The sequence below is a fragment of the Thunnus albacares genome, chromosome 14 (genome assembly GCF_914725855.1).
Source record: "Thunnus albacares chromosome 14, fThuAlb1.1, whole genome shotgun sequence".
Taxonomy (NCBI): domain Eukaryota; kingdom Metazoa; phylum Chordata; class Actinopteri; order Scombriformes; family Scombridae; genus Thunnus; species Thunnus albacares.
In genome coordinates this window covers 20,428,240-20,453,666 of record NC_058119.1, presented here as the reverse complement: position 1 = coordinate 20,453,666, position 25,427 = coordinate 20,428,240, and the positions used below count along the sequence as shown (strand labels likewise).

Below are 25,427 nucleotides of genomic sequence, written 5' to 3'. Positions count from 1 at the left end.
ACTAAACTGGAAAATCCCACTGCTGTGACATGACGATGTATATTACTCCCATGTGAGCCTGCTAAACAAAAACATTATGAACCATGAATCCTGTCAGATGCTGCTTTATGAACAGCGGCTCAGTGTCCTTGTATATGAATGTGCTTATTCTAAGAGTCTTTTTAATTAGATTTCTATTTGGCACTGATCTGAAAACGAGGTTGCTCTACAAGACTCAACTCCAGCGTTGATTTTATACAAAAGATGCAAAGATGGAGCAAAAGACGATTTTAGGGAGCATTTGATCGCTAATGTTCTAATATGTCCCGCCTTCTCAAATCTAGGCCACTTTTGGGCTGAATCTGTTCACTCAGATAACACATCTCCTTAATTAATATTTCAAACTAATGTCACACTTTCAGGATCTTGTCACAGGAAGAACTTTTATTCTCTTTAATCACCTGCCACAAGAAGTAAGAGATGATAATACATGATGAGCTGTGCATCAGTGAGAATTTTCAAGGCCACTTGCTCACAGAATAGCTGAAACCTCTGCTCTAGCAGCCATTTCACACACTAAAAAGTTGTTTTTTTTTAAAACTCAGAGACCAGTTGAGTGAGGAATCTTGCAGGGGAAATAACTCAGTGTTAGGAAAGGCTATTAAGAGTTATTAAGAGTCTCTCACAAGCCAATTATTTCCCTGATTTAAAAGAAACTCACTCAGATTGTAAATGCACCTTTTTGTTAACTTCAGATATACAGTAATTGCATTGAAAATCACTTATTGTGTTAATGATATCAGCCCACTGAGATGGAATTAACTGCAAGGAGCAATATTTCATTAGTGGTCTGTAATTACACAAGAAAAATCTAACACTTATATAAGTTAAATCCTCCCCGGCTAGTGCTACATCATTCCGGACGAGGCTCTTTCAGGTAATAAAAAGCACTAGATTGGAGGAGCGAAATGAGGACAGAACAGGTGAGAGATGAACTGGATGAAAAAAGCTGGACGTGTGTGGAGAGTTTCAGGGAGGAGATTGATCAAGTTGCGAGCCATTTAAGGAGTGAGGAAGATTGAGATAAAGGTGAGGGTGCTCCCCTTCGTTTTCCCACCTTGTGATTACCCACTTTATTGGTCTGATGGAGTCAGTGAAGAGTGGCCGAGTGGGGGATTTGCTGAGCTGAACTTGTCAGACAGGTGCCTTAATGGCTTTGAAATTGAAATGCCTCCACTTTATTAGTGAATTTAGAGTGTTGAAAGACTTCTCTATTTTGATTTACCTCTTCATTACTAGTATAATATACTGTATCATGTCATTTCATCACTTGGTTGCACCTATTATTCTCCTCACTTCTCCACTGTTTCCAAGAGAGATGCAGTATCAAATAAATGCTCATTTGCCAGACTGCGCACATCATCCCCTTGAGTGTTAGTGCTTCCCCCAGTAGTTTTGTTTTGCTGAAGAATGCATGCACATTTGCAGGATGTTTTCTGCATCTACGCCGGATGTTTTCTATCCTAATTTACTTACGCCAGATCTGCCCCCCTGGCACTTCCATAGCAACAAGATGTAGTGGAAAACAAAGAGAGAGCAAATGGGAAGTGAAATCACCTTTTGAAATACAAGTTATGCACCAGCATTGTTTTAATGAGGGGATATATGTCTGTAGCTGTCTGGCAAAAGTACAAGATCATGATATATGAGTTGGTATATAGGTTTGTATTATTTATTCTAAAGCAGTTTGTCAACAAAGCAAATGATAGATGATGAAGGACATTACTTGAGCTCGCTCAGCCTTGGCTGTTGTGTGGGAACAGATTTAGGACGACTCACCCGTCTCCCTCCTGTTCTCAATGGTAATGGGCATCAATCCTGATACTGACAGATAACTGTGTGTATGGTTGTAACCGAAAAAAGTTTTTTGTAACTTTTTCAGCTCGACTAATGCAGCTTTAAGGGAATTGGGAGTGAGGTAAAGATGTGTCTGTAGTTCTTCTGAAAACAGGGTCATTAACATTCATGGAGCTCTTTGTCTTTCTCTCTATCTCTGTCCATCTCTTGGTCTATTCTCTGTGTGTTGGCAGATTGAGATTGAACAGCCATTTGGGTAATGACACACAGTGGATATTTACTTGTAAATGGAAATGTAGTCTTGAACTCTCCGTCCCCACTTTACAGTCGCAGCCTTGAATGCCATTTTGCTAGATTAAATAGAGACAGCAGTGGATGAGAGATGTTTTCCCCCCTTACTGTCTGAGTAATGATAACCTTAAAGCCATAAAGCATTCTCTCTCACTCTTTATCTCCCCATCCTTCTCTGTCTGTATCTACTCGTTGCACACGCACATCCGCAAACTTCAAATAAACACGGTCAGAGATTTGCACGCTCAATTGGAAAAATCAATTGCGGTTGAACAGAAATCGATGGGTTCCACATGGAATATGTCGCCAGTGCAGAGTGCTTCATGCTACCATGGAAACACTGGGAGGCGTTTTGAGCATGATGAGAGCAAAATGACTCTCCTCTCTTCTCCTTTCCTGTCACACCACCACCACCACCACCACCACTACCTCCCCCCAAAAGCCCTGCCTCCATCCCCCCATCCAGCTAGATGAGCAGCTGTACCTGATCAGCCATGTTCAGCAGGCATCTCTTACACTTTGGATGCTTTCTCATTTCCCAACAGCAAACATCTGAACCTGCACGTAGCAGTACAACAAACATGACAGTATACAATGCTGTCACTCTTCACATGAGGCACATTTTCCATGACCCTGTTGTCTGACGTCAAAATAATTTCTACACATCTGTGCCCCTGCTGTTTACGTGAGAGTTTGAACCCAGTCGCATGAAAGATGATGAGAGTCAACACAATCTGGTTCACAAGACTGATGTCACAGATCCTCACTGATGCCACTCTCTAATGGGTTTCTTTTAGCTCCCGTTGCCTGATGTGACAAATAGTGGGGGTCTCTCTCAGGCTGAGTCTCAAATGACTAACCTGCAGTCTATTGATGTGCTGTCACCACCTGGCAACCATTAATCCTCAATTAGAAGAGGTGAGTTGTGAGGGATGAAAGGGAATGGCGTCTCCCTCATTAAGACTAATTAGTCACTGTGTATGCGTAATGTTTTTACCCAGTAAAAATGCACGCAAATCATCCCTCAAGATCATTGACTTTGTTTTAAATCATCTCTTTCATGGCACAGACTTGTGAAAAGATAATAGTTGCTCAGTAAATCTGGATACCTTTCATGTCTATTCACGAACATCATGTATAATAGATGTGAGCTTATACACATCCGACGTGGCTATTCACACTAGTGGCTAAGGCAGCGCAGGAGCATCCAGCATATAGATTTTTTCCAGGTATACACAGAGGAGCTGTGGATTTAAACCAGCAGCAGCAGATCTGAACTTCCTACAATCCCTGAATAGCTTCTGCCTTTCAGAGTTGCATTCCACTGCGTGTGTCTGTGCGTAGTACTTGGCACATCCTTTTCCTACCTGTTCACAGCTTGTAAACATTTGAGACCCCATGCTCTGACCTATTTTGTAGCAGCTGTTTTCACAGGGCTGAACATGTACCTATTGTGCACTATGGCCTTCAGTGCTATTAACCAATGACAGCTCAATAATTGCTGCTGGCCTGTGGATTTTATGCTGCAATTACTTTGTTTGCTTGACAAACTCACCTGGCACAGAATGAGTGAAGAAAAGTGTATTCAGACTGTAACCTCTGCCCCCAGCAACAATGAAGCAATCAACAGGTAATTAAGATTAATTGTTTTGCTTGTGCGTTTACCAAAAAGCTGCCTGAATTTTTAACAATCACCATTATTATCAGTATTAAAGAGTTTGACGGCGCAGTGTGAGACTCGAGGGAAGGAATTCTGCATGCTGGTTTTACTAAATGTGTGTATCTGCACACAACAGGATGGTCCAGGATTTAATTTATTGTTAGGGAGCCAGTTATGAGTAGAGAGTGCATAGAGGCAATTAGACTGTCCTTCCTGTTTGTAAGTGTCTGTCTGTGTGAGAGAGTTATGGGCTTCTTAACACAATTGGACACTGCTGGAGAATTACAGCGCTGTCGGTCTGGATTCAACAGGAGACTTTCTGTTGAATTTGGCAAAAGAAAGAAATGAAGACAAAGACAGAAAGACAGAGGAAAGTCATTCACTCACGGCCAGTTACATGAAGTTGTAAGGACTTCAGAATTTGTCACATCTCGGAGAATAAAGTGGAAGATGAAATAGGTGATAGTCACAGAAGAATGAAAAGATGATTAATGAAAGAGGAAGGACCAAAAGACAGAGTTTTGTCTCTTCTCTACTTGATGATTGATGGGAGCTCTCGGTTCTTTTGTCCATCTGTCGATTATGAAGTGACTCACTCACTTTCTCTGATTCTACTCTGTATACGCTATGACAGGTACTGTTAAACATGTCTTTCATCATGAAGGCTGGCATTTCAAAGTAACTTATCTGAGATTTGTCTGATAAATCAATTTGACAATTCTACCCCCCCTCCCACATTCCCGAGGATTGTCACCGAGGATCTGGGTTTGGCCAATTTGGTTCCCCATTTCTTTTTGTCATATTTCCGGAGATGGCAAGCCATTATTGGAATGAATCACAATGAGGCCACAGCATAATGCAGTGTTTGTGTATTGTGTGTGATTTATGTCACTGTGATTTCAATAATCCAATTTGGAGGCTGTTTGAAGTGTTTTGCAAACTAAATTCAAGCATCTCTCAACTAGGCCAAGTTTGAATTGTTCTGCTTGTCATTGCCAGATGAAAAATTGTGGCTTTTAGGTTAGGTTTTTATTTTTTGTGGCTCAATCTTCTTATTCCCACAAATAATTAACAAAACATTAAAGGGAACGTATTATGCACATTTACAGGTCTATATTTATATTCTGGGGCTCCACTGGAATATCTTTGCATGATTTACATTTAAAAACCCCTTATTTATCTCATACTGATGCTTTACACAACCCCTCAATTCAGCCTTTGTCTGAAACCTTTTTAGCCATTTTAGCTCCAGTCTCTTCAAGCCCCCCTCCTGATGCAACCTAACCGCCAGAAGAAAACATTGGCATTGACCATTTCTGCTAACCACAGAAACGTAAACTGCCAACATTTTATTCTGACGTCATCATGAGGAGGAAGTAGACGCTACATTGTAAACAAAGTGTTCAGAGCAGGTTGAAGCCTGGGCTTTTGGCTTGTAAGGAGCATGTTTAACATCTGACATCATAACAGTATAAAAATAACAGAAAATCACAAAAAACATGATAACTTTTCAGCAAAGCTACAACTTGATAACAATTTCCGCTATCTTAACTGGTTGTTTTGGATATTTCTGCCTGTTAAATAGAAATAACACATATTTAACATTTCAGCTGATCTTTTTCTAAAGCATAATTGATTTTTTCATTGATTTCCCACTTTATAGTTAGTCCTTGATTTAAATAAATTTCACTAAAAAATGAAAATGAAATTTGCTAATCTGTAACACTGAATATTCAGTTGCCTTGAATTTTTTGTCGAAGGTATAGATAAATTTTCATACTGAAATGCAACTGCATTCAGGGCTGAAATAAAATATACATGCTCCAAAATCATTGAAGGTTGTATTAATTATGACAGTGATGATTGCTTTAAGTGGTACAGATTGGCGGTATATTACAGTAGATGAATTTTCATGTATGGATTATTACTGAAAATTGTAGAAGGAAGCAGCTATGAAAATAGAAAGAGAGAAACGTGCTAGTAAGTGTCCGAGGTGTCTGGTCACGTCTGTGGATGATTTGTATCAATTAACAGGCAGTTTGCACAACCTCTTTCCTTTGCCTGTGTGCATGAAGAGGGTTGTGTTACACCTTTTACAGTAACTCTAGATCAATTGAACATCTGCTGAGTTTGTCCCCCCACCCTCTCGACACTGGAGTCGTATATTATATTGATCTCCCTGCATCAATTTCAGTCAGGTCAATCAGAACCGTTCCGATATGTCACCTCTCTCTGTTGATGGATGTTCTTGCTGTATGTTTCCGTCAGTGAATGCATGTTTCTGCGGAGGAGTAACAATGTGGAGCAAAGAAACAAATTATGTGTCAGAACGTGAAAAAATAGAGCAGAATTGTACTTTTAGGAATAACAATCCCCCCAGATCCCACCTCCTCCTCTACACATGCAACCCAACCATCCTGTTAACAGCATAGCAACAAAAACACGACCCCTCTCTGGCCTCCGCCGCATGTACTGGAAATTGTGTTTGATAGCCAAGAAAGAAACGCCACTACTGTTGGACATGGAAGTATGCCACTTTAACTGGCTTTATTGATTTTGTTGGGGACGCATTTAAAACATTGATTAAGTGTTGGAACTGGACTGGACAGCAAATCAACACACTGAGACAGAAGGAAATGTGTACAAACACCTGGAGGAATGTTGTAGCTGATACTAGGGCTGCAACTAATGATTATTTTCATTATCAATTAATCTGTTGATTATTTTCTCAATTAACTGTTTTATCCAGACTAACAGTCCACAACCTAAAGATATGCAGTTTGATGTCATAAGAAGACAGAAAGAAACCAGGAAATATTCATATTTTAGAAGCTGGAACAAGACAATTTTGGCATTTTTCTTAAAAAATGTATAAAAACAATTAATGGATTATAAAAATAGTTGGCAGTTAATTTTCTGTTGAGCAATTAATTGACTAATTGTTGCAGCTCTACAATAATACTTTTGAATGTAAGAAAAACCCAGATTATCTGAATGCAATGTAGTGGCAAGTAGTGGCAACTCGGCAGTTCTTGCGGCTTCTGTAACTGAAAACTATTAATTGTGAAATGTTGGTGTGAGTTCTTGTTTGTGGGTTTGTCACTGTGCATGCGTGCATTTTTGTTTATAGATGCATGCATATTTCTGTCTCTAACCCTCCATAACATGGAAAGTGTGTGTGTGTGTGTATGTGAGCTTGCATGAACGCATCACCATGAGCCCGTTGACCCTCACAGCAACACATCTATCACAAGACTGTCCGTTAGTCTCTGTCTGGCAGTAGGAAATGCATTCAGTCGAGCTGTTTGTCTCTCTGACTTTTGGATTTATAACTGTTCATCTTTTTCTATTTATCTGCCAGTTCTATGTGTCTGTGGTATGTGTGTGTGTGTGTGTGTGTGTGTGTTTACACATCTGTTTCTCAGTGTGTATGCGTGTTATGGCAGATGTTCTAAGACAGCTCAGGAAATGGCAGCATTAGTTGATTTCAGGCAAGCATATTGATCCAAACACACACACACACGTACAGCCATACACATACATGCATAAAGGCCCGAGCAAACATACACTCTTCTGTTTGTTTAACAATGTAGTTCATCAGGTTTTTCTTTTATTTGTCTGGCGTATGTTTTGGTTTCTCTGTTTGTCTGTCGGTTCATTCTATTAAGGTTAATGGTAAAGTGATTAGAGCAGTGGAGAAAGGAAAGTTTAAACTGGGCACAAGGCAAACTAGAAGAGAGAGAGACAGGATGTAATAGAGAGGAAGAACTCATGCATGGCTCATAAAACTGATTAATGCCACCAGTGCAACACGTTGCTACTTTCTGGATCCTAAAATACACTTTGTCAGCCGCTTTGGTCCTTTTGGCTGAGAGGATGGTAATTAATCACCTATTTTTGTTCCACTTCACCCAGCCCTTTTGCACATATCGCAGGTACTTCTATGAATGGAAATAACCGGTGCGCCTGGTTACGCTCTCATTGAGCGTGAATACATGACCCTGTGCTTTGTGCTTGTCTTTGTGATTGTGTTGCTAAAATAGAGCCTGATGTGATAAAATTATCAATCATTAAATGATGTCTTTTACACACACACACACACACACACACACACACACACACACACACACACAAAAACAACACAGCATAATCATTTCAAACCAAGGGTTGCAAATACTTGATAATGTCATCACCCACTGAGTTTCTATGACAACAACACAGTTTTTGTGATGATGAAAAGTTGAAAGTGTTTAATGAAGCGGCCAGCTGGGATATGGAAGTGCTCTTTGACGACAGAAAACCCATGAATCTCTCTTTGCATGTTTGAATCGAATCCCATTTCTCTTAAAGTGGATTCTAAACCTCAATGAGAATCCATCACAACCCACTCAACATGGTGCCTCAGGAAATCTTCCCAAATTACTTTATTATATGCTTTTAGTCCTTGATTTCTTTATTTCTTTTTTAACTGAGGGAGCCATTATTGTTAAGTCAAGTATATTAACATAACCCTTAATAAGAAATCTACATCATCCTGTCAACCACCTGAAATAACATATTTTTGCAAACCTTTTTGCAACATACTCAATGTAAGGATGAAGAACTGCATTTCATTAGCATTTAGCTCATAAGCATTTAGCTTATGAGCCTGTTATGGTTAATAGCAAACAGCTGGCAACTTATTGTACACATTTATTTGAAGCAGAGCAAGAGCATCTCTTTGGAGTGCACTTTGTGTCCACCTGTTGAATGCATTAGGCTCCAAAGCAGGAAATTTCACGAGGGACCACGAACCGTTAAAGACCCTGAAAACCCATTTTCTCAATCATCTTTCTTTCTATGAGTGATGCAATCCTACATGGACACAAAATTCTTCTGTTAGAACAGTTTTGGTTATTTCACATGAGACATTTTTGTAATTTCCAAGTGCCAATCAGGATTCAGCAATATTTGTGTGTTGTTACTTTATGTTGTCAATCAAATCTGATCAAACTACACCCATCCAGTCTTGATGAAGCAAATGAAGCAGATTGGTTTCATGTTTTTCCCCAATTTTAACTTAAATTGTTGTTACTTTAGTTATAAATATTTACTATTACAGAGCAATAATTAAAATTTGAGACCAAGTTTTCAGGGGCTTTATCTGCCTTTCAACTGGAGGAACTACAGGTTTCAAATTTTACAGGAACTAACAGAGTTTTCTGCACTGAACATCACTGATTGATCAATGAACACAAATATCACAACTGTTTCAACTTCTGTACCACCTCATTCACAAAATAAGGAAGTACTATCAATATTGACGAATGATGAGGGGTGGCTATTTCTTGAGGTTTCTTAATGTTAAAAATTAAGAAGCACAGAATGCACAAAGGGGAATTTTAATTACTTTAGTTCCTCTAGTTTAGTTCCTTTGCCACTATTTGGTCCATTTGGTCCTCCATAAGATTCCTGTCTGGCATTTTAGTCCATTTTTGGTCTTTTTGCCACCTCCTGAGAGATTTTCTGTCTCTTTCTGGCTTAAATGTTTGACTTTACTTCAGCTCTTTATTGTTTTGCTCTGGACAGGTAGCACACAGTTACACAGTGTGTTTATTCTACAGACCAATCCATTGGATTGGATTGGATTTTTGGGGCTGATACCGATATTTGAGAGTTTAGAATATCTGATAATTATATATCAGCCGATATTAATTTTCTGTCTTTCTTTCTCTAATTGCAAACAAGAAATGTTTAAGGCAGGATGTTTTACATTTGAAAAATAAACTTCTCACTACTCTCACTACTACATATCTTTGGCACTTCTGTAGTTCAATTTGTTGTAATTTATCAGCCAACATGTACACCAATACCAATGTATCTGCAATTAGTTATATTGGCTGTTATATCTCATATTCTAGCTTTCGGTGCCAGCAAACCTACCACATAACTGTGTATTATTTGATTCACTGTTTTAAAAAAAAAGGTTAATGCAGCTCTAGTATTAACTGTTCTTTCTTCAACTATTAGCTAACTATTGAGTCGGTTAAAATTCATTTCTATAAGCTTTTTATTACCATCAAAATAAACATTATATCTCAACATCAGTCTGTCATGACCTCTGACACTGTGTAGGTCAATTTAATGATGTGTGCGCTCACCAAGGGTCACATAGAGATCGATCTCTACTGCAGCATCTTCCCAGCGGTGGCTTTTATAACTTCCATTTACTGAAATGATTCCCAAGAGAGTTAAAATAATAATTTTAGCACTTAAATTCCACTTATACCACAAAGGAAATGTGGTTTGCTAACAGGATTAACAGAAAAGCAAAAAGTATCAGCTGTCATAAAGACTAAAAAGAGAAGTAGTTTATTTACTGTCCCTAATGTCTCCTGGTACTGATTTCAGTCTATCGGCTCATTGTTTTTGCCAACGAAAGGCTAGGACATGAGAGAAATATGTGTTATTAATGAGCTTTTTCTGCTTTTCAGTTCCATGTCCCTGCTGTTTTTATTTTTGGCTTTTCGCAGCCATGTCACTCTGAGGATCTTTCATACAGCCAACATACCAATACAATTAATAAACCTAATGTCTGATATTCCAAGATTATTTTTAACATGTTTTATGGGTTTGAAGACAAATCATTACATGGTAAAACTCAACATTTTATTCCATTAGGTGATAATTGAAGCATAAATTACTTCACCTTTTATGTTGCACATTGTAAATAATTATCATTCATAATATATTATAATATACATAATATATATATTAAACTTAACTTAATTATATTAAACTTGAATTAACCCCCTGAGAGCCAAATTTAAAGGAATACTCCACTGAAAACCACTGTTGTGAGTAACAAAAACTTGTTCCGTGTTGACTTGAAAGGTAGATCTGAAAAGTTTGTTGTTCAGAGCTGTAGTCAGCATGGATTCACAGTGTTTATTCGACAATGTCAATTCACTGCAAGAAAACACATATACATATCAGTCTGTCTATAGAAACTTTCAAACCACACCTGCAAACCACTCATTTTGCAAAAAATTTCACTGGCACAGTTAGCCATTTAAACCTGTTGCTTGCAGCAAACATAAACAGATGCTGAGTGTTTATTTAAAGTCACAGTGAAAGGGCAGTTATAGTGCTCTTAGCATCCGTGATATACTGTACAGTACCAGCCAAAAGTTTGGACACACTTTCTCATTCAAAGGGCAAAATATCAGGAACACTTTTCAATATAACAACTTAACTCCGGTACTTAACACCACCCACTGCGACCTCAATGATAAACATAAAGTAGAATTATCACCTTTCTGACAACGTCAACAAAAACTGAAAATATATAAGCTTCATAAAAGTAGAATTCATTACAGAGCTGTTGTATTGGATTGCACTAGATTGCATGGGTGTTCCTAATAAGTTGCTCGGCAAGTGTATGTACAACAAAACAATATACACTTGTCAACCTTTGTGAGATTTTGCCACACTGCTTATACCACAGTGGCTGTCCTTTTAATATCAGTGATGAATGTGGCTATTTTTGGCAATATTGCAACTCAGCAATGATCAGCAGTGTGATGAAGTACCTTAATTTATTAGCTTGGATATAGTCAAAAACAGATATTCTAGTCTGGTGTTTTTATCCATACAGTTTGCAAGTTGATTTACCAGATGATGTACTAAAGCATGATACTGAATATGTATTGATATCTAGATATAATATTCCATGTATTTTATCCATATTGCACACTCCTAACATAAATACTACATACATGCAGTGAAGACAGACAAACCTCAACATCCTAACACTGCTTGCCATGGTAACGGACCTATCAGTCTTTACCCAGCAGTCAGACATGCACACAGTCACACCCTGTGCATCCCAATCCATCAGGCACAGCGTGCATGGACAGCGTCATCGGCCAGAGGCATACAGATGTCTGTTCACATGAGCAGCCTCTGTTTCTGCAACCAGGGTTTAATGGTTTATCTGTACCCAGCAGCAGTCCATGAATCATATACAAGGCTGCACATAAACTGGTCAGCTTTGCACGCTAATGATGTATTATGTTTAGCTTGCTGTACAACAAGAACCATGAAGATGAATCAGCTTGGTTCCAGACTGTTCACCATGAGTGTGTAGATTTCATTTTGACATATTGTTCAAATATGGTGACAAGTCTGTTGATTCACTACAGGTTTGTTCCAATTATAGATACACAACACTCATACTGATGCTTGTAGTAGCCTTAAATGTCCTGCCAAGTTATTAGTCTCTTAAAATCTGTTAGCATACCAAAAATATCAGTTTGACACATCAAGCACCACAAAAGACGACAAAAACTGACCAGACCAACTAACAAGAAACTATAATAAATCCTAATCCAATTTGTATTTTTCTATCACACTTCACACAAATGAAATGACTTTGCTTTTATGTTTTATTACTGTGTCATTAACATATTTAAACTAAAATGAATTAGGTTTGTGTCAACTGATTTATACAAGAGCGGAGGTAATATTCAGTGGTTGATAATGCCAATACAGGAATATATACACACAGAAAAACACCCGAATGTTCGACCAAACCTTTAAAACAACACAGGACATACATGCCATGGGTATTATCTAATATGATATTTGGACACAAAGAAATAAAAGGTTTCTCTTGTCGCTTAAATCGCTTTAAATCTGAGCTTTATCCACACAGAAACATAAAAGCCAAGGCAAGCGTTCTCTTTCTGCGTCATTATTTCCTTATTATGTTATGTTATAATCATGTCCTACATAAGATTCCTGTCTGGCTGGTCACAGTTGTTGCCATGGTGAAGCAAGATCCTCACATGTGAAGACAGACAGTTAACAACTAATTAACATTCAGGCACATTTGGACGGCTTCATGCCGTGTACAGTTTTGAAACAGGAACATGCTGTGTGGGCAAAATGCATTTTCTTTCCTTTCTGGTCGTCCCTTATATGTTCATGTTACTCACTCTCTCTGTGTTTCTTTAATCAAACCAGAAGGAAACAAGGCTCAGACATTATTGGCGGCCAGAAATAATTGGGCCAATGTTCATCCGTTGTTATTAAATAGCTCAGCCTGGTTCCTCCCAATTACAGAGACAGCATCTGCAGCAATTACTGCCACCAGCAGAGAGTTTTAGTGTTCTAAATATGTATGTAAAAGTGGAAAATGTGATCATACTTAAAATTGTAAGAAGCATTCCCAATTGGTTACACTTGTGTATAAAATATGAGAAACAGATTCATTTTACAAGCGGAAAACATCCATGCTGTATTTTCAAAAAATTAATTAATTAAAAAAAACAAACAAAAAAAAAAACCTGACCAATTAAATAGCTGTTTCTGTGTTTGCACTTTACAATTTCAGCAACAGATGAGACTCATTAGGGAGCCAGACTAGAGGTTATTGTAATTTTCTTTTAATCATTTGTCATGCAGCATACATGTAAGATCATGTGGTCCTCGGTCAGAGCAGGTGTAAATTGAAGTATTTTCTATCATAATTATAATTTTGCCCAGATGGTCACATTAAGCTCTGTTGAATTTGTGCGTATTTTGAAACAACCAATCCTCAACTGTCCTGAGGGCCTTTTTTATGTAAATGTATTCATATGAAAACATTAACACTGTTTCACTGACACAGTTGTGTAAATGCATATGTGCCAAATGATTTGGATGTTTGAATAAAGCATCCAAGCTAATTTACCGTCATAATCAAACAATTTTTTTCTCATTTAAGGAGAATTAAAGACAGATGATAAACAGGAGCAAAGAGCATCTCACCAACCCAGGTGGGAACCACAGCTAATGGGTTGATGGAAGGCCCTGAATTATACATGATTTCACTGAAAGGACTGTTTTGATGATTTTAAGGTCCATTACTGCACATCTTTCTGCCGCCTCTGCTTCAGTGGTCCAGGAAAAGAGCAAGTCAAGGTAGTGGTGAGGCAGATGGAACTATTTTCTGTTGTCGAGCTTTTTTATTTGCAGAAGCAGCATAATGGATGTTTGCTCTCTGCAGATGTTTACTCCTGTCTAACCTTTCTGTGGCTTCACTATCATTTTTTCTGTTTGCTGTAAACATTTTTATCTGTTATTTGTTTACTGAGATGTGAGATAATGTCCTTATCTTTTGTTTATGTGGAATAGTCAAGAAATTTCTTCCAAAATGAGAAACCAATCCACAGGAAAGCTGTATCCTCTTTATGAATGATATTTATCAAGTGATTACCACTGGCATGAAAATTAATTTTACACTTGATAAAGTAATAATGTTGTCAGTAATATCTGTTTTGCAACAGTATGGTATCAATTAATACAACACAAAGCCACATTCAAGCCATGCACAGCTTCTCAAAGTGTTTAAAATGTAATGAAATGTCTGCTGGTGGGTATCTACAACATCATCTTGTGCACAAGAGACCCTATCTCTTAGAAATTCTGTTAATTATAATATAGCAAATGTGTTTTTACAGAAAGAAATGCCACCCAAATCACATTTTTAATCAACATAATGAGGGAATGTTTTTAATCTGCAAAATTGCGAAATGGTCATACACGTTGGCAAAACATTCACTAACAATGTTTCTTTAATTTGTTTTCCTACAATATTCACTTATTGCAACTAAAGCATGATTGAAATGTTTTATGTTTACGTTTAAAAACATTTAGATGGAGGTCTTGGTTAAATATTGGATGTGTAGCCAAATGCTTGCAGTTAACATGCAGCACGCTGTCCAGTCTGCCCCACATGAATGACTGTTTACATCAAACACCCCCTGCCCAGTGCCTTCTTCTCCTCCTATAGGAACAGCTCACAGTACCTTTTTGCCCTACCAGCCCCCCCCCCACAGGCTTCATCTGTCACTACCACCTTCCCCATACAGACCATTACTTCCCACCATAGACTCTCTGTAACTGGCTCATCATCACGCCTCGCTGCTGTAAATCATAACAATTTAATCCAAGCCCCTTGGCAAACTCTTTTAACCCCTGCTCTTAAATCCAAACCCGTAAATTTTGGTCTTTTAAATATCAGATCCCTTAATAACAAGTCTTTTTTTATGTCATGATTTTATTACTTTTAACAACCTGGACGTTTTTATAATCACAGAGACTTGGTTATCTGAGGGAGATTGCAGTCCTCTTATCGAAGCAACCCCCCCCTGATTTTACACACTTACATCAACCCCAACTGTCAGGCAGGGGAGTGGGGGGTTGCTGTCATTTACAGAAATGATTTTAAATGCACTCCTATCGTAATCTTACTTCTGTTGAACACCTTGGTTTATGGTACACTCTAAAGAGCCTGTAATCATTTTAATAATCTACAAACCGCCCAAGCCAAACAATATTTTTATCCAAGAGTTTGCCGAACTACTATCCCATTTCATGTCAAAGCATGACAAAATTCTCATTTTAGGTGATTTTAACATCCAGGCAATACAAGAACCTACACATTCACACTCTTGACCTAGTTCTATACAGCGGTCTCAGCCCTGACAATTTTGAGATTAAGGATATCTGTGTGTCTGATCACAAAGCAAGTTTTCTGAGCTTTTTACTAATGCCTTTTTAGCTGCCTGTAGTCCTCACTGTAATACAGAGGAGCTGGTCTCTCTTTTTAATCACACTTGTCAGTCTGTCTTGGACTCTGTTGCCCCCCACAAGGATAAAAAGTCAAAGAGAGAAGTGCAACCGTGGCTAAATGAATCCACCAAGGAATTAAATAGAGACTGTAGGAAAAAGGAAGGCAAATGGAAAAAAACAAGTTTATACGAATTTTATGAGATCTGGAAAGACGTAATGACAAATCAAATCAAAAGGCAGTTAAAGAAGTTAAAACATCATTTTTTTCGAGTTTAATTTTAGCAAATCATTATAACCCCAGTATTTCATTTAAAATAATAGACTCAGTCACCACCCTCTCCCCTCGTCATTTTATTGATGCCTCACAAGAGATGTGTGAGAGGTTTTTAAATTTCTTAGGTGAAAAAGTCATGGATATAAGGCAACAAACCCAAAAGTTGTTTCAAACCAGCTTTTAGCTTTTATGTGTCTAAACAATATCTTTGAGAAATTTCAGTCAGGTTTTAGAGCTTTACATAACACAGAAACTGCCCTCCTCAAGATAACTAATGACCTCCTTTTAGCAGCTGAAAGGGGGGGAGAGCGCAATTTTTTTTCTTTTAGACCCTAAGTGCAGCTTTTGACACAGTAGACCACACTGGTTTTATTCTTATCACCCACCATCGGTAACTTCACTTCTTCCACAGCCCACATTACCAGTGGTGTACTGCAAGGTTCAACTTTAGGTCCAATTTTATTTTCCATCTACATACAATCATCCAATAACACAACGTTTCTTTTCATTGCTATACAGACGACACACAGATATACCTTCCCCTGAGACCCGGTGACCCAAGAGGCCTAGCTGCTGCTGTAAACTGTCTCAGCAATGTCAACTGTTGGATGGCACAAAATTTTCTTCAACTCAACAACTCAAACAAACAGAAATCATACTGTTCAGTCCCCCTAATCCGAAAAAACCCTTCAGTCTTGGTCCTCTATCCACCAACATGAAGCCCACTGCCAGAAAATATAGGAGTACTGTTTGACTCAGATTTAAGTTTCAAACCACACATTAAAAAAGTTGTCCAGTCCTGCTTCCTCCAAATAAGAACCATGTCCAGTATTAAGCCAATGCTCTCCCACCCTGACCTTGAAAAAATCATGCCTTCATGTTCTCCAGATTAGACTACTCTAACTCCCTCCTTACCAGCATAACACAAAAATCCCTCTCTTGTCTCCAACTAGTTCAGAACGCAGCAGCTCGGCTTCTTACTGGTTTTAACAGACAACATTACATCACCCCAAACCTGGCTTCTCTCCATTGGCTCCCTGTTCGTTTTATAATTGGTTTTAAGATTTTACTGATCACTTTTAAAGCACGTCTGGGTCTGGCTCCAAGCTACATAACAGATATGTTGACCCCATACGAACCAGCCTGCAGCCTTAGATCCTCAGGTGGGGCTCTTCTGGCTGTTCCAAAGTCGAGGCTTAAATCTAAAGGTGACCGTGCTTTTGCCATCAGGGCCCCTCGACTTTGGAACGACTCGCCTGAGGAGATAAGGCTCGCAGAATCAGTAACTTCTTTTAAACCTATTTTTCTACAGACTTGTTTTTATGTAATGTTGTCTTTCGATCATCTTTCTATTGTCTTTTAATCTTTTTATCATATCTCTATTGTTTTTCTTTGTCTTCTGCTGCTGTCGTCTTAAGGTCAGACCTGTTATTGCTTTCTGTGTCGTGTCTTTGCTTTGCACTGTACTGTCTTTGCTTTGTCTGTCAAAGCACTTTGTAAACTCTGTTTTTAAAAGGTGCTATATAAATAAAGATATTATTATCATATTATTATTATAATATAAGTATAATATTAGTATAATAATACATATAAGTCAACAGTGTCTTAAAACATGTCACAAAACATGTTTACTTTGTCATCATTTAACTGAAATCCCAATTTTTCCTTCAACCAAAGTGCTTTTATTGCCTGAACCTACAGGCTGAAGTCTGGATGCAAAGCCCCGGTATGAAAATTGAGCGATCACCTCCCCACAACTTCTATGTTATAATAAAATGAAGCACTTCCCATGGTAAATAAATTATTGTAAGTTTCTGTAAGTTACTGTAAGTTTCCCTCAAAACTGATGTGGCACATGAAATCAGTACTATATAAACGTAATTTCTAGGAGTGTTAGCTACATTTCCAACTGCAACAACAAAATTCGAAAGTTAGCAGCAAAACCGACACATTATCCTCATGTTTTTAGTTATTGTTGTGTTGAGTAATTAGCAAATCCTCAAAGAATATTTAGGAGTGAAATATGGACAGTTTATTTAACTTTTCATTTCTGTCTGGCTCCTGCTTATTACATTTGAAAAACGTGATGTGGGGAGGAGTGGAGGCTTGATAACACAATACGGCTGTATTGAGAACCACCTACTACATACTACAGAGTATGGTACTGCATACCACATACTATGTTTCATAGTAGTATGCAGTATGAAACTGTTCAATTGATTTAATTTGCAGTATGCTAGGCCAGGCTTAGCCGGTTTCCGGGTTTGAAAAGCGAGATAAAAAAAGGTAACGGTCAAAGTGACTGGCCGGTCTCACCCAGCCAGCAGCTCCTCACAGCTCCAGAAACATCACAACAAATTTCCAAACAGCCATTATTTGGATAAACTGAGCACATATTGGGAATCTAACAACAGCTTTTAGCTGGCTCAAAAGCTCCACCGTGTTGCTGTCTGCCTTTTCAGAAATTGCCGTGTTTTGTGACCGTTCCAGCACTTTGCATTGTGGGACAAAGTAGGTGACGTAGAGTGGTCCGATGCATACTGGAGATTTTTTCCAAATCAATACAACACTCAGATATTTTAGGCATACTGCAGATTTTGCTTTTGTTTGCATACTGCATACTACATGCTACATTTTGGCCAAATCAGTATGTACTGCTGGTATATATAGTAGGTGGTTTTGAATGCAGACTATGTGAGGACGTGGTGGGGCGAGGGAGGCAAGGTTACATGAGACAGAAACATATTGACATGTGGACCATCACTATCACTATCAGTCATTTTAAGCCAACATGGATTGTGACAACTTTCAGGAACATACGATGTAGAGAACTTACCTCCACTGGAGTATCATAGAGGTCTCAATCCTCATCTGTTTGAACCTCTTGCTGGTTTCACCCCACTTGGACCTGAGGCTGCGGCTGGCAGCCTTGTAGGCGGCTAGTCCATGGAGGTCCAAGAAAGGAGAGGGGATGTCAAGGAATGGTACGAAGCTAGTATTGGTTCATTTCTCACTCTCTGTAGCTACCCTGGTGACTGTCATTATATTCTCTATGGCTAGTGTTCCACTTTTTTCACTTGGTCAACAAATGAAATATACCTCAGCTTCTTCATCACGGTTGAGGAGGGATCACAGAATTTGGCTTAACACAATATGCCAGCAGGAATCTAATTATGTGTACAGTGCAAAATAATTAATTCCCACTGTCTTTAGAAGTACACCAGGTTTCAAACATCTAATTGATTAAGACTGAAAGAAATCCTTTTATTCAATAAGCAATATACAATAAATGGGTGATCAGTGTGACAAAACCTCAAGGGCAAAGAATAAATTAAAGCTGAAAACTCATTAATGAAATTACTCATTCAGCTAATTTAGACAAGATGAGGCCGTTCACCTCCACACAGCGCGATGTACATACGTAAGCCTCTGGCATACGACACACATAGGAGAAACATAAGCTATCATCTGCAGCAATGTTAACGACATTCTCAAAGTCAATAAGGGGATGTTGGAAATTACCTCCAGCACCAGTTCACTACTCAGTGTAGGGTGACAGCTTTTACTGCCTCTCGAGCTGTCTCGTTGGTCCCCGTACAAATAAAGCCTAAAATAACAAACACACTAAGCTGTCAGTGTTAAAGTTAATCAGAATTTAATGAACTAACTGTCATCCCCAGTTGTTAAGAGGATTTGGGATTATTGAGGAGGGTGCTAGAACAATGCAGAAGTAAATTACCTCGGTGGTAGAATGGCAGTTGAGGTTTAATAAAGTGAAGGCCACTGGGCGTAATGTATCATTGTCACTCAGATTAATTCAATAACCTAACAGCAGGAATATGTCGAAGTAGTCGTCACTTGAAATAGTGCAGCAACAGTACAATCACTGCTGTGTTTTGGAAATTAAATTAAGAGAAGCTGTAGTAATTTACAGATAAATGGATAAAAAATACCATCTGAACCTATTAAGTGCAAAATGAGTAAATGACAGTAGAATAGAAGTGCCTTTCACTGGGAGAATCTACTTATTCCTGGATTGCTTCATTATTTGGGTTGATTAGCTCTTTACTGTGTAATGCCATTCTGTGGAGCTCTATAATTGCTCATAGGGATATTGACATAACTGGGAGACCCAGCTGTTGAGATCCTTCTCTCATTTAACGTTAAAAAACAAAAGCCGCTTTATGAGTATGCCATACTCAATTTGGGTTTGTCAAATGTGGTCTCAGGCTGCGGGCTGTGGTCAAACTTTTCACACTGTTTTCACCAGTAATGGAAGAAGTACTACTTTACTTAAACAATACAGCAATGTAAAAATACTCCATTACAAGTAAACGTCCTGCATGAAAAATCCTACTTAAGTAAAAGTGCAAGTATTTGCAACTAAAATGTACTTAAAGTATTAAAATAAAAGTACTCGTTTTGTCCCTCTGACTGATATATTATTATATATGTCATTAGATTATTAAAGCAGCATGTTACTGTTACAGTTTGAACTACTTCAAATATAGTTAGTAATACACAGTGTAATGTATTTATAAAAGCTTGTTATATTATCCACTGTGTCAAATGTTCATCTGAAAGTAAAAGCTGTAAAATAAATGTAGTGGAGTAGAAAGTACAATATTTCCCTCTGAAATGTTGTAGATTGGACGTATTGAGATGCATAAAATGGAAATACTCAAGTAAAATACAAGTACCACAAAACTATACTGAAGTACAGTACTTGAGTAAATGTACTTTTTAATTTCCACCCCTGTTTTTACTCATAAATACATATTTACTGTATGTTTACTAAATGTTTCCCATGAACACTGGATGCCACCTGTAAATGTGTCGTAATCATCAGACTAACTGGACTATGATTGTTATTTTTTACATATTTCTTGGGGGTGTGGGTTATAACATGCAAGATAAACCACTGCGATGAAGACAGCGACCGCTAAACACGCCATATTTCTTTGCTGACAAGAGCTCTAAACAGTCGAGCCTTTTCAATCGTCTGTGTTCCATCCTCCCCTCTGTGCTAATGCTCTTTCTTCTGTTTTCTATAAACATTTCAATGCTCTATACTCAACTGTCTCTCTTCTTTGCCCAATTTTCCACCACGTTGATTGAAAGGACATTTTTGTGATACTGTACTGGATCTTCCTAGAAATTCACCCTTCGATGTTTAACATCGAAAAGCTACGTGGCAGAGTGAGACGCAGGTTTACATGAGGACAAACGTCTTTGTCTTGTCAGACAATAAGGTGGAAAGTGGACCTGACTTTTGCATTCACCTTAAATAAGTGTATTTTTAGTCATTCTGATCAAGTGTATTTTACTGTTAGCAAATTTGTGTTCCTTCATTTCAGATTTGGTTTCTGTGCCAAAGCCTGAGTTGTAAACAAGCTGTTAGTATTTGAATTATATAAAATAAACTCTGTTTTTTCAGGACATCATACAGTTCATGGTGAAATTTGCACAATATTGTCTGTAAACAACCAGAGGAAAGTCATTTCTCTGTGATATTTTTTAAAACCTCAAGGAGTCTGGGACTCCTGTAGGGATTATCTTTTAAACCGAGCGATTAGAGCTGATTAGACTAGATGTTTGCTATTACAAAATGGGCTGGTTGCTGACACAGGGGGGCCTGAAATATTCACAAAACCTCCCAGGAGACTTTGCTCAGCGCCTTCTGCTATGATTGCAGCATAACTAAGTAACAGGGGAAGAACATGTTGAATGTTGAAAAGACAGCAGTGTTCAGTGAAGGCTCTTCCCGTGTAGAAATAAACTGAGCACATTTGAATAATTTCTTTGTGCTTCACTTGTGTCCTTCTTTATGTTAAGGACAAAACTTCATTTGTATGTTCTCTCCAACTTTTCCACTATCATGTCCTACTTATGTTTAAAAAAATGATCATTTTTGTATTAGCAGACATGCACAAGGCATGTATTGGAGTTTCAGGGATGAAGTATGAAAAGTATGAAGTTGTCAAGTATGAAAACTACAGATTGGTTTAAACCTGACACGTCAACATCTACATTAACACTCTCATAATCAATTAAAAATTACTTGTTTTTAATTTGTTTTGCAATATTCTGTGCTTAAACATACACATAACCTAATAGTAAATGTCAAAACATGCACAGCATTTAAATCAACCCTTATTTTCATGCTATTGCTTTCCTGCCACAACTGAGAAGTGGGAGTAATTTAAAACAACATAAAACAACATTTAATTCTTCAGTTTATGTAAAAAGTACATGGTTTCTTTGGATAGCTACAAGATCAAAATCCTATTACATGCAATTCAGCAAGGGAGATGACCTCTAAATGCCATTTCATTTAAGTGTGCATCTTACAGGAAATGGTCTGTATCTTCATATAACTAGATTATTGGAAAGAGGGGAAGCACACGCTTCTGAATTGAGTCCTAAATGAAGACATAATTTTACGATGGAATATTTCAAACTCTCAGCTGAATCCAGTCTTTTCTCCTGCTCCCTGATCTCCCCCCCCTTTTTCTGTGCAGATACACCAAAATGAAGACCGCCACTAACATCTACATCTTCAACCTCGCCCTGGCTGACACCTTAGTCACCAGCACGTTACCATTCCAGAGCGTCAACTACTTGATGGGAACCTGGCCGTTTGGGGACGTGCTGTGCAAGATGGTGATGTCCATCGACTACTACAACATGTTCACCTCTATCTTCACGCTCACCACCATGAGCATCGACCGCTATGTCGCTGTGTGCCACCCAGTCAAAGCTCTGGACTTCAGGACGCCGCGCAATGCCAAGATTGTCAACGTCTGCAACTGGATTCTCTCTTCTGCCATTGGGCTGCCCGTCATGTTCATGGCCTCCACCACTGTCACCCGTAAGCATGCGCACACACGCGTCATTGCCGAGTACAACCGTCCAAATACACTACAATAGCTTTTATTGTGTCTAGAGGAATTGTGCACTTCACATAGATAACTGGATGTACGTATATCTTTCATGGATAAAAGAAATGGATAAGTTCTCCTGGAAACATCCTTGGAGAAAAATAACAATTTCATCCAACAGATTTAAAAGAATTGAATAGAGAAAGTGATGACCTCAAGAAGTAGCATTCATCAGACCCTCAAGTAGCGACTATGCATAACGAACATGAACTTGGTGGGTTGTGAAAGGAGCTCATTTCTCTCTTATTCATTAGTAAACAGAGAGGTCAACAAGGTCTCGTTAAAAACTGCAAGCACAAAACAGGAGGAAGACTTATTCAGCTCGTTCTCTACATTTCAGAGTAATTATGTACTCTGGCAGGCTGTGTAACAGGAGACAGCCCAGGAGAGTTGTTTAGGTTTTTCTGTGTAATTGGAAAAAGAAATATTAAATGCTCTCAGATAAAATGCTATATAGCTGGCTGGTGACTAATATAAATGGTTGCTAGGGCTGAACGATTTTGAAAAAATCTAATTGCAATTATTTCGACTGTACTAAACAAAAATGTTTTCTTAAGTCTAGATATGATGCAGAGGCCAGGGCATATCAGCAGCATGATGATATTTAATTTAAAATGGTAGTTTGACACACATTTCACCTTTAACAAATAGTGCACCTCCTGCGATTTGAAAATTGCAGAAGGTCATACTGCGATTTCGATGAAATTTTGATTAATTGTTCAACCCTACTGGGTAATGGAGAGAAAACTGCCTCTGAAATTGCTCAAGTGTGATTGTAGCTCTGTTTGGAGAAGAGAGAGTAATGAAAGATTTGCTGACACCATGATGTTGTCACTCAGAGGGAGACTTAAAGATGTTGTTGCTGTAGCTCCACAAAACTTAGTTTTCACAAAGGAGTTTAGTTTATCTCTGTGCAGCTGGCTGAAAACATTTTGGTGAAAGAGCGTAAGAAAGACACAGACCTACATAGACCCCCCTTGTGTTGTTTGACGTTAAAGAGTGGTGAATTCATTAGTTATTGACTTTATGTCTAAATAAATGACTACATGTCAGATGTACTCATCAACAGCAAAAGGAAATTCTGATGCATATACATACTCACCAACATCTTATAGTCACACAGACAGCACATTTACACATACAGTACTGGCCTAAAGACATTTAAAACAGACTGCCTGCATACAGTATATACGCCAGATCAATCATTTAATACACACAGCTCTGATAGGGTAAACATAGCTTGCATAAACACACCAAATACATTCATAACACGTATCCTATCATCCATCAGTGGTAGTGACATGACAGTGATATTTTTTGGGGCATTTTATGTCTTTTAGAGACTTGGGACAGAGATGACAGGATGAGAGAGATGGGGAGTTTGAGTTTATTTATTTTCACAAGCCAATCAATACACCCAAACAACAAGAAAAAAATCAATGTGAAGGGGGGAGGAACAAAGCCTAGATTACGTTATTGATTACCTCTACCTGTATAATGTACATGCATGCATATAAAAGAAAAACAAAGTCACACTGTTAGAAAATAGGATTATAAAAACAAAGCTAAAGCCTTTTTTTAAATATGCTCTAAGGGACTTTAAGGAAGAAAGAAATTTAACCCAATGAGAATAGTAATTTCATAAACCTGTATCTGATTGAAAATTGACCTCTAGTTGTCAGATTGACATGCAACAAACAGACAGACTCGATGGGAAATTGTGGTTCAAGGTTGGCACCTTATGGGAGATTAGCAAGTAGCTGATGAAGAAAATGTAATATCTAGCAGTGATATTTCCCTTAGGGGTTGGTGGAAACCTAAAATGAGAGTGAATATTGCACTTATATTCACCAGGTGGACACAAACACGACTTCAAATGAATGCTAATGTTGCTTTGAAAGTGTTGGATCTGTAAATAGGATCGTTCAAAATCCATCATTAAGTAATTTTAAGCAGGTTTAAGTAATTTATAAGATTCCAGCTTAAGCAAATGTGAGGATTTGCTGCTTTTCTCTGTTTTGGTCTGTTGGTCAGACAAAATGAATAACTTGAACATGTCAGCAGTTTTTTTTCGATTTCCTGACATTTTGTAGAGTCAAAGATTGATCAGATAAACAGAGGAATAATTGATAGATTACATCCATAATGAAAGTAATCATTAAATACATCAATAAACACTGCAACACTGCATTTGATTGCATTTTGTACAACCAAATTAAATAAACACATTTCAGAGGCAGGAAGCACAGATGAAGTTAATTTATAGGGAAAATAAAGTGGATAAAAATAACTACTTGTGAAATCGCTCATGTGCATGTAAATGAATGTTTGTGGGGATGTGAACATGTGTGCATATGTGTCTTCTCACCCTGCACAGCCACCAGCATTGTTGACTGCAAGATGATTTTCCCCCACCCCCCCTGGTACTGGGACACCCTGCTGAAGATCTGCGTGTTCATATTTGCGTTCATCATGCCCGTTCTCATCATCACCGTCTGCTACGGCCTCATGATCCTGCGGCTCAAGAGCGTGCGCATGCTGTCGGGCTCCCAGGTAAAAGAAAAATCTGTTTTTCTTTTACAAACATGAGCCACAATCAGTGCGTACAATGAGTTATCTTCTACGCTTTGTGCTGAAGGCTTTTAATCAAATGCAGAAGAGAATGCAAGCTTCAGTAAGCATTCTGTGAAACTCTAAAAGCTTGGGTCTACCAGTGACCCACATTAACCACGTTATTTACTGAATAACTAACCACATTAACCACGTTATTTACTGAATAACAAATTGATTGTATATCTCAGAATAGTGAAGCAGAATAGAAGGCTGG

At 38.2% G+C, this 25,427-nt stretch overlaps 1 protein-coding gene across 1 annotated transcript in view; it reads left to right on the top strand.

Moving 5' to 3' along the window:
- The window catches only part of oprm1 (opioid receptor, mu 1), a 28,466-nt gene that overhangs the window by 1,011 nt on the left and 2,028 nt on the right, over positions 1-25,427 (top strand). The window contains exons 2-3 of the mRNA XM_044373448.1: positions 22,181-22,530; positions 24,978-25,153. Of these exons, the coding sequence (XP_044229383.1) occupies positions 22,181-22,530; positions 24,978-25,153 (526 nt within the window). The remainder of the gene's footprint in view (positions 1-22,180; positions 22,531-24,977; positions 25,154-25,427) is intronic.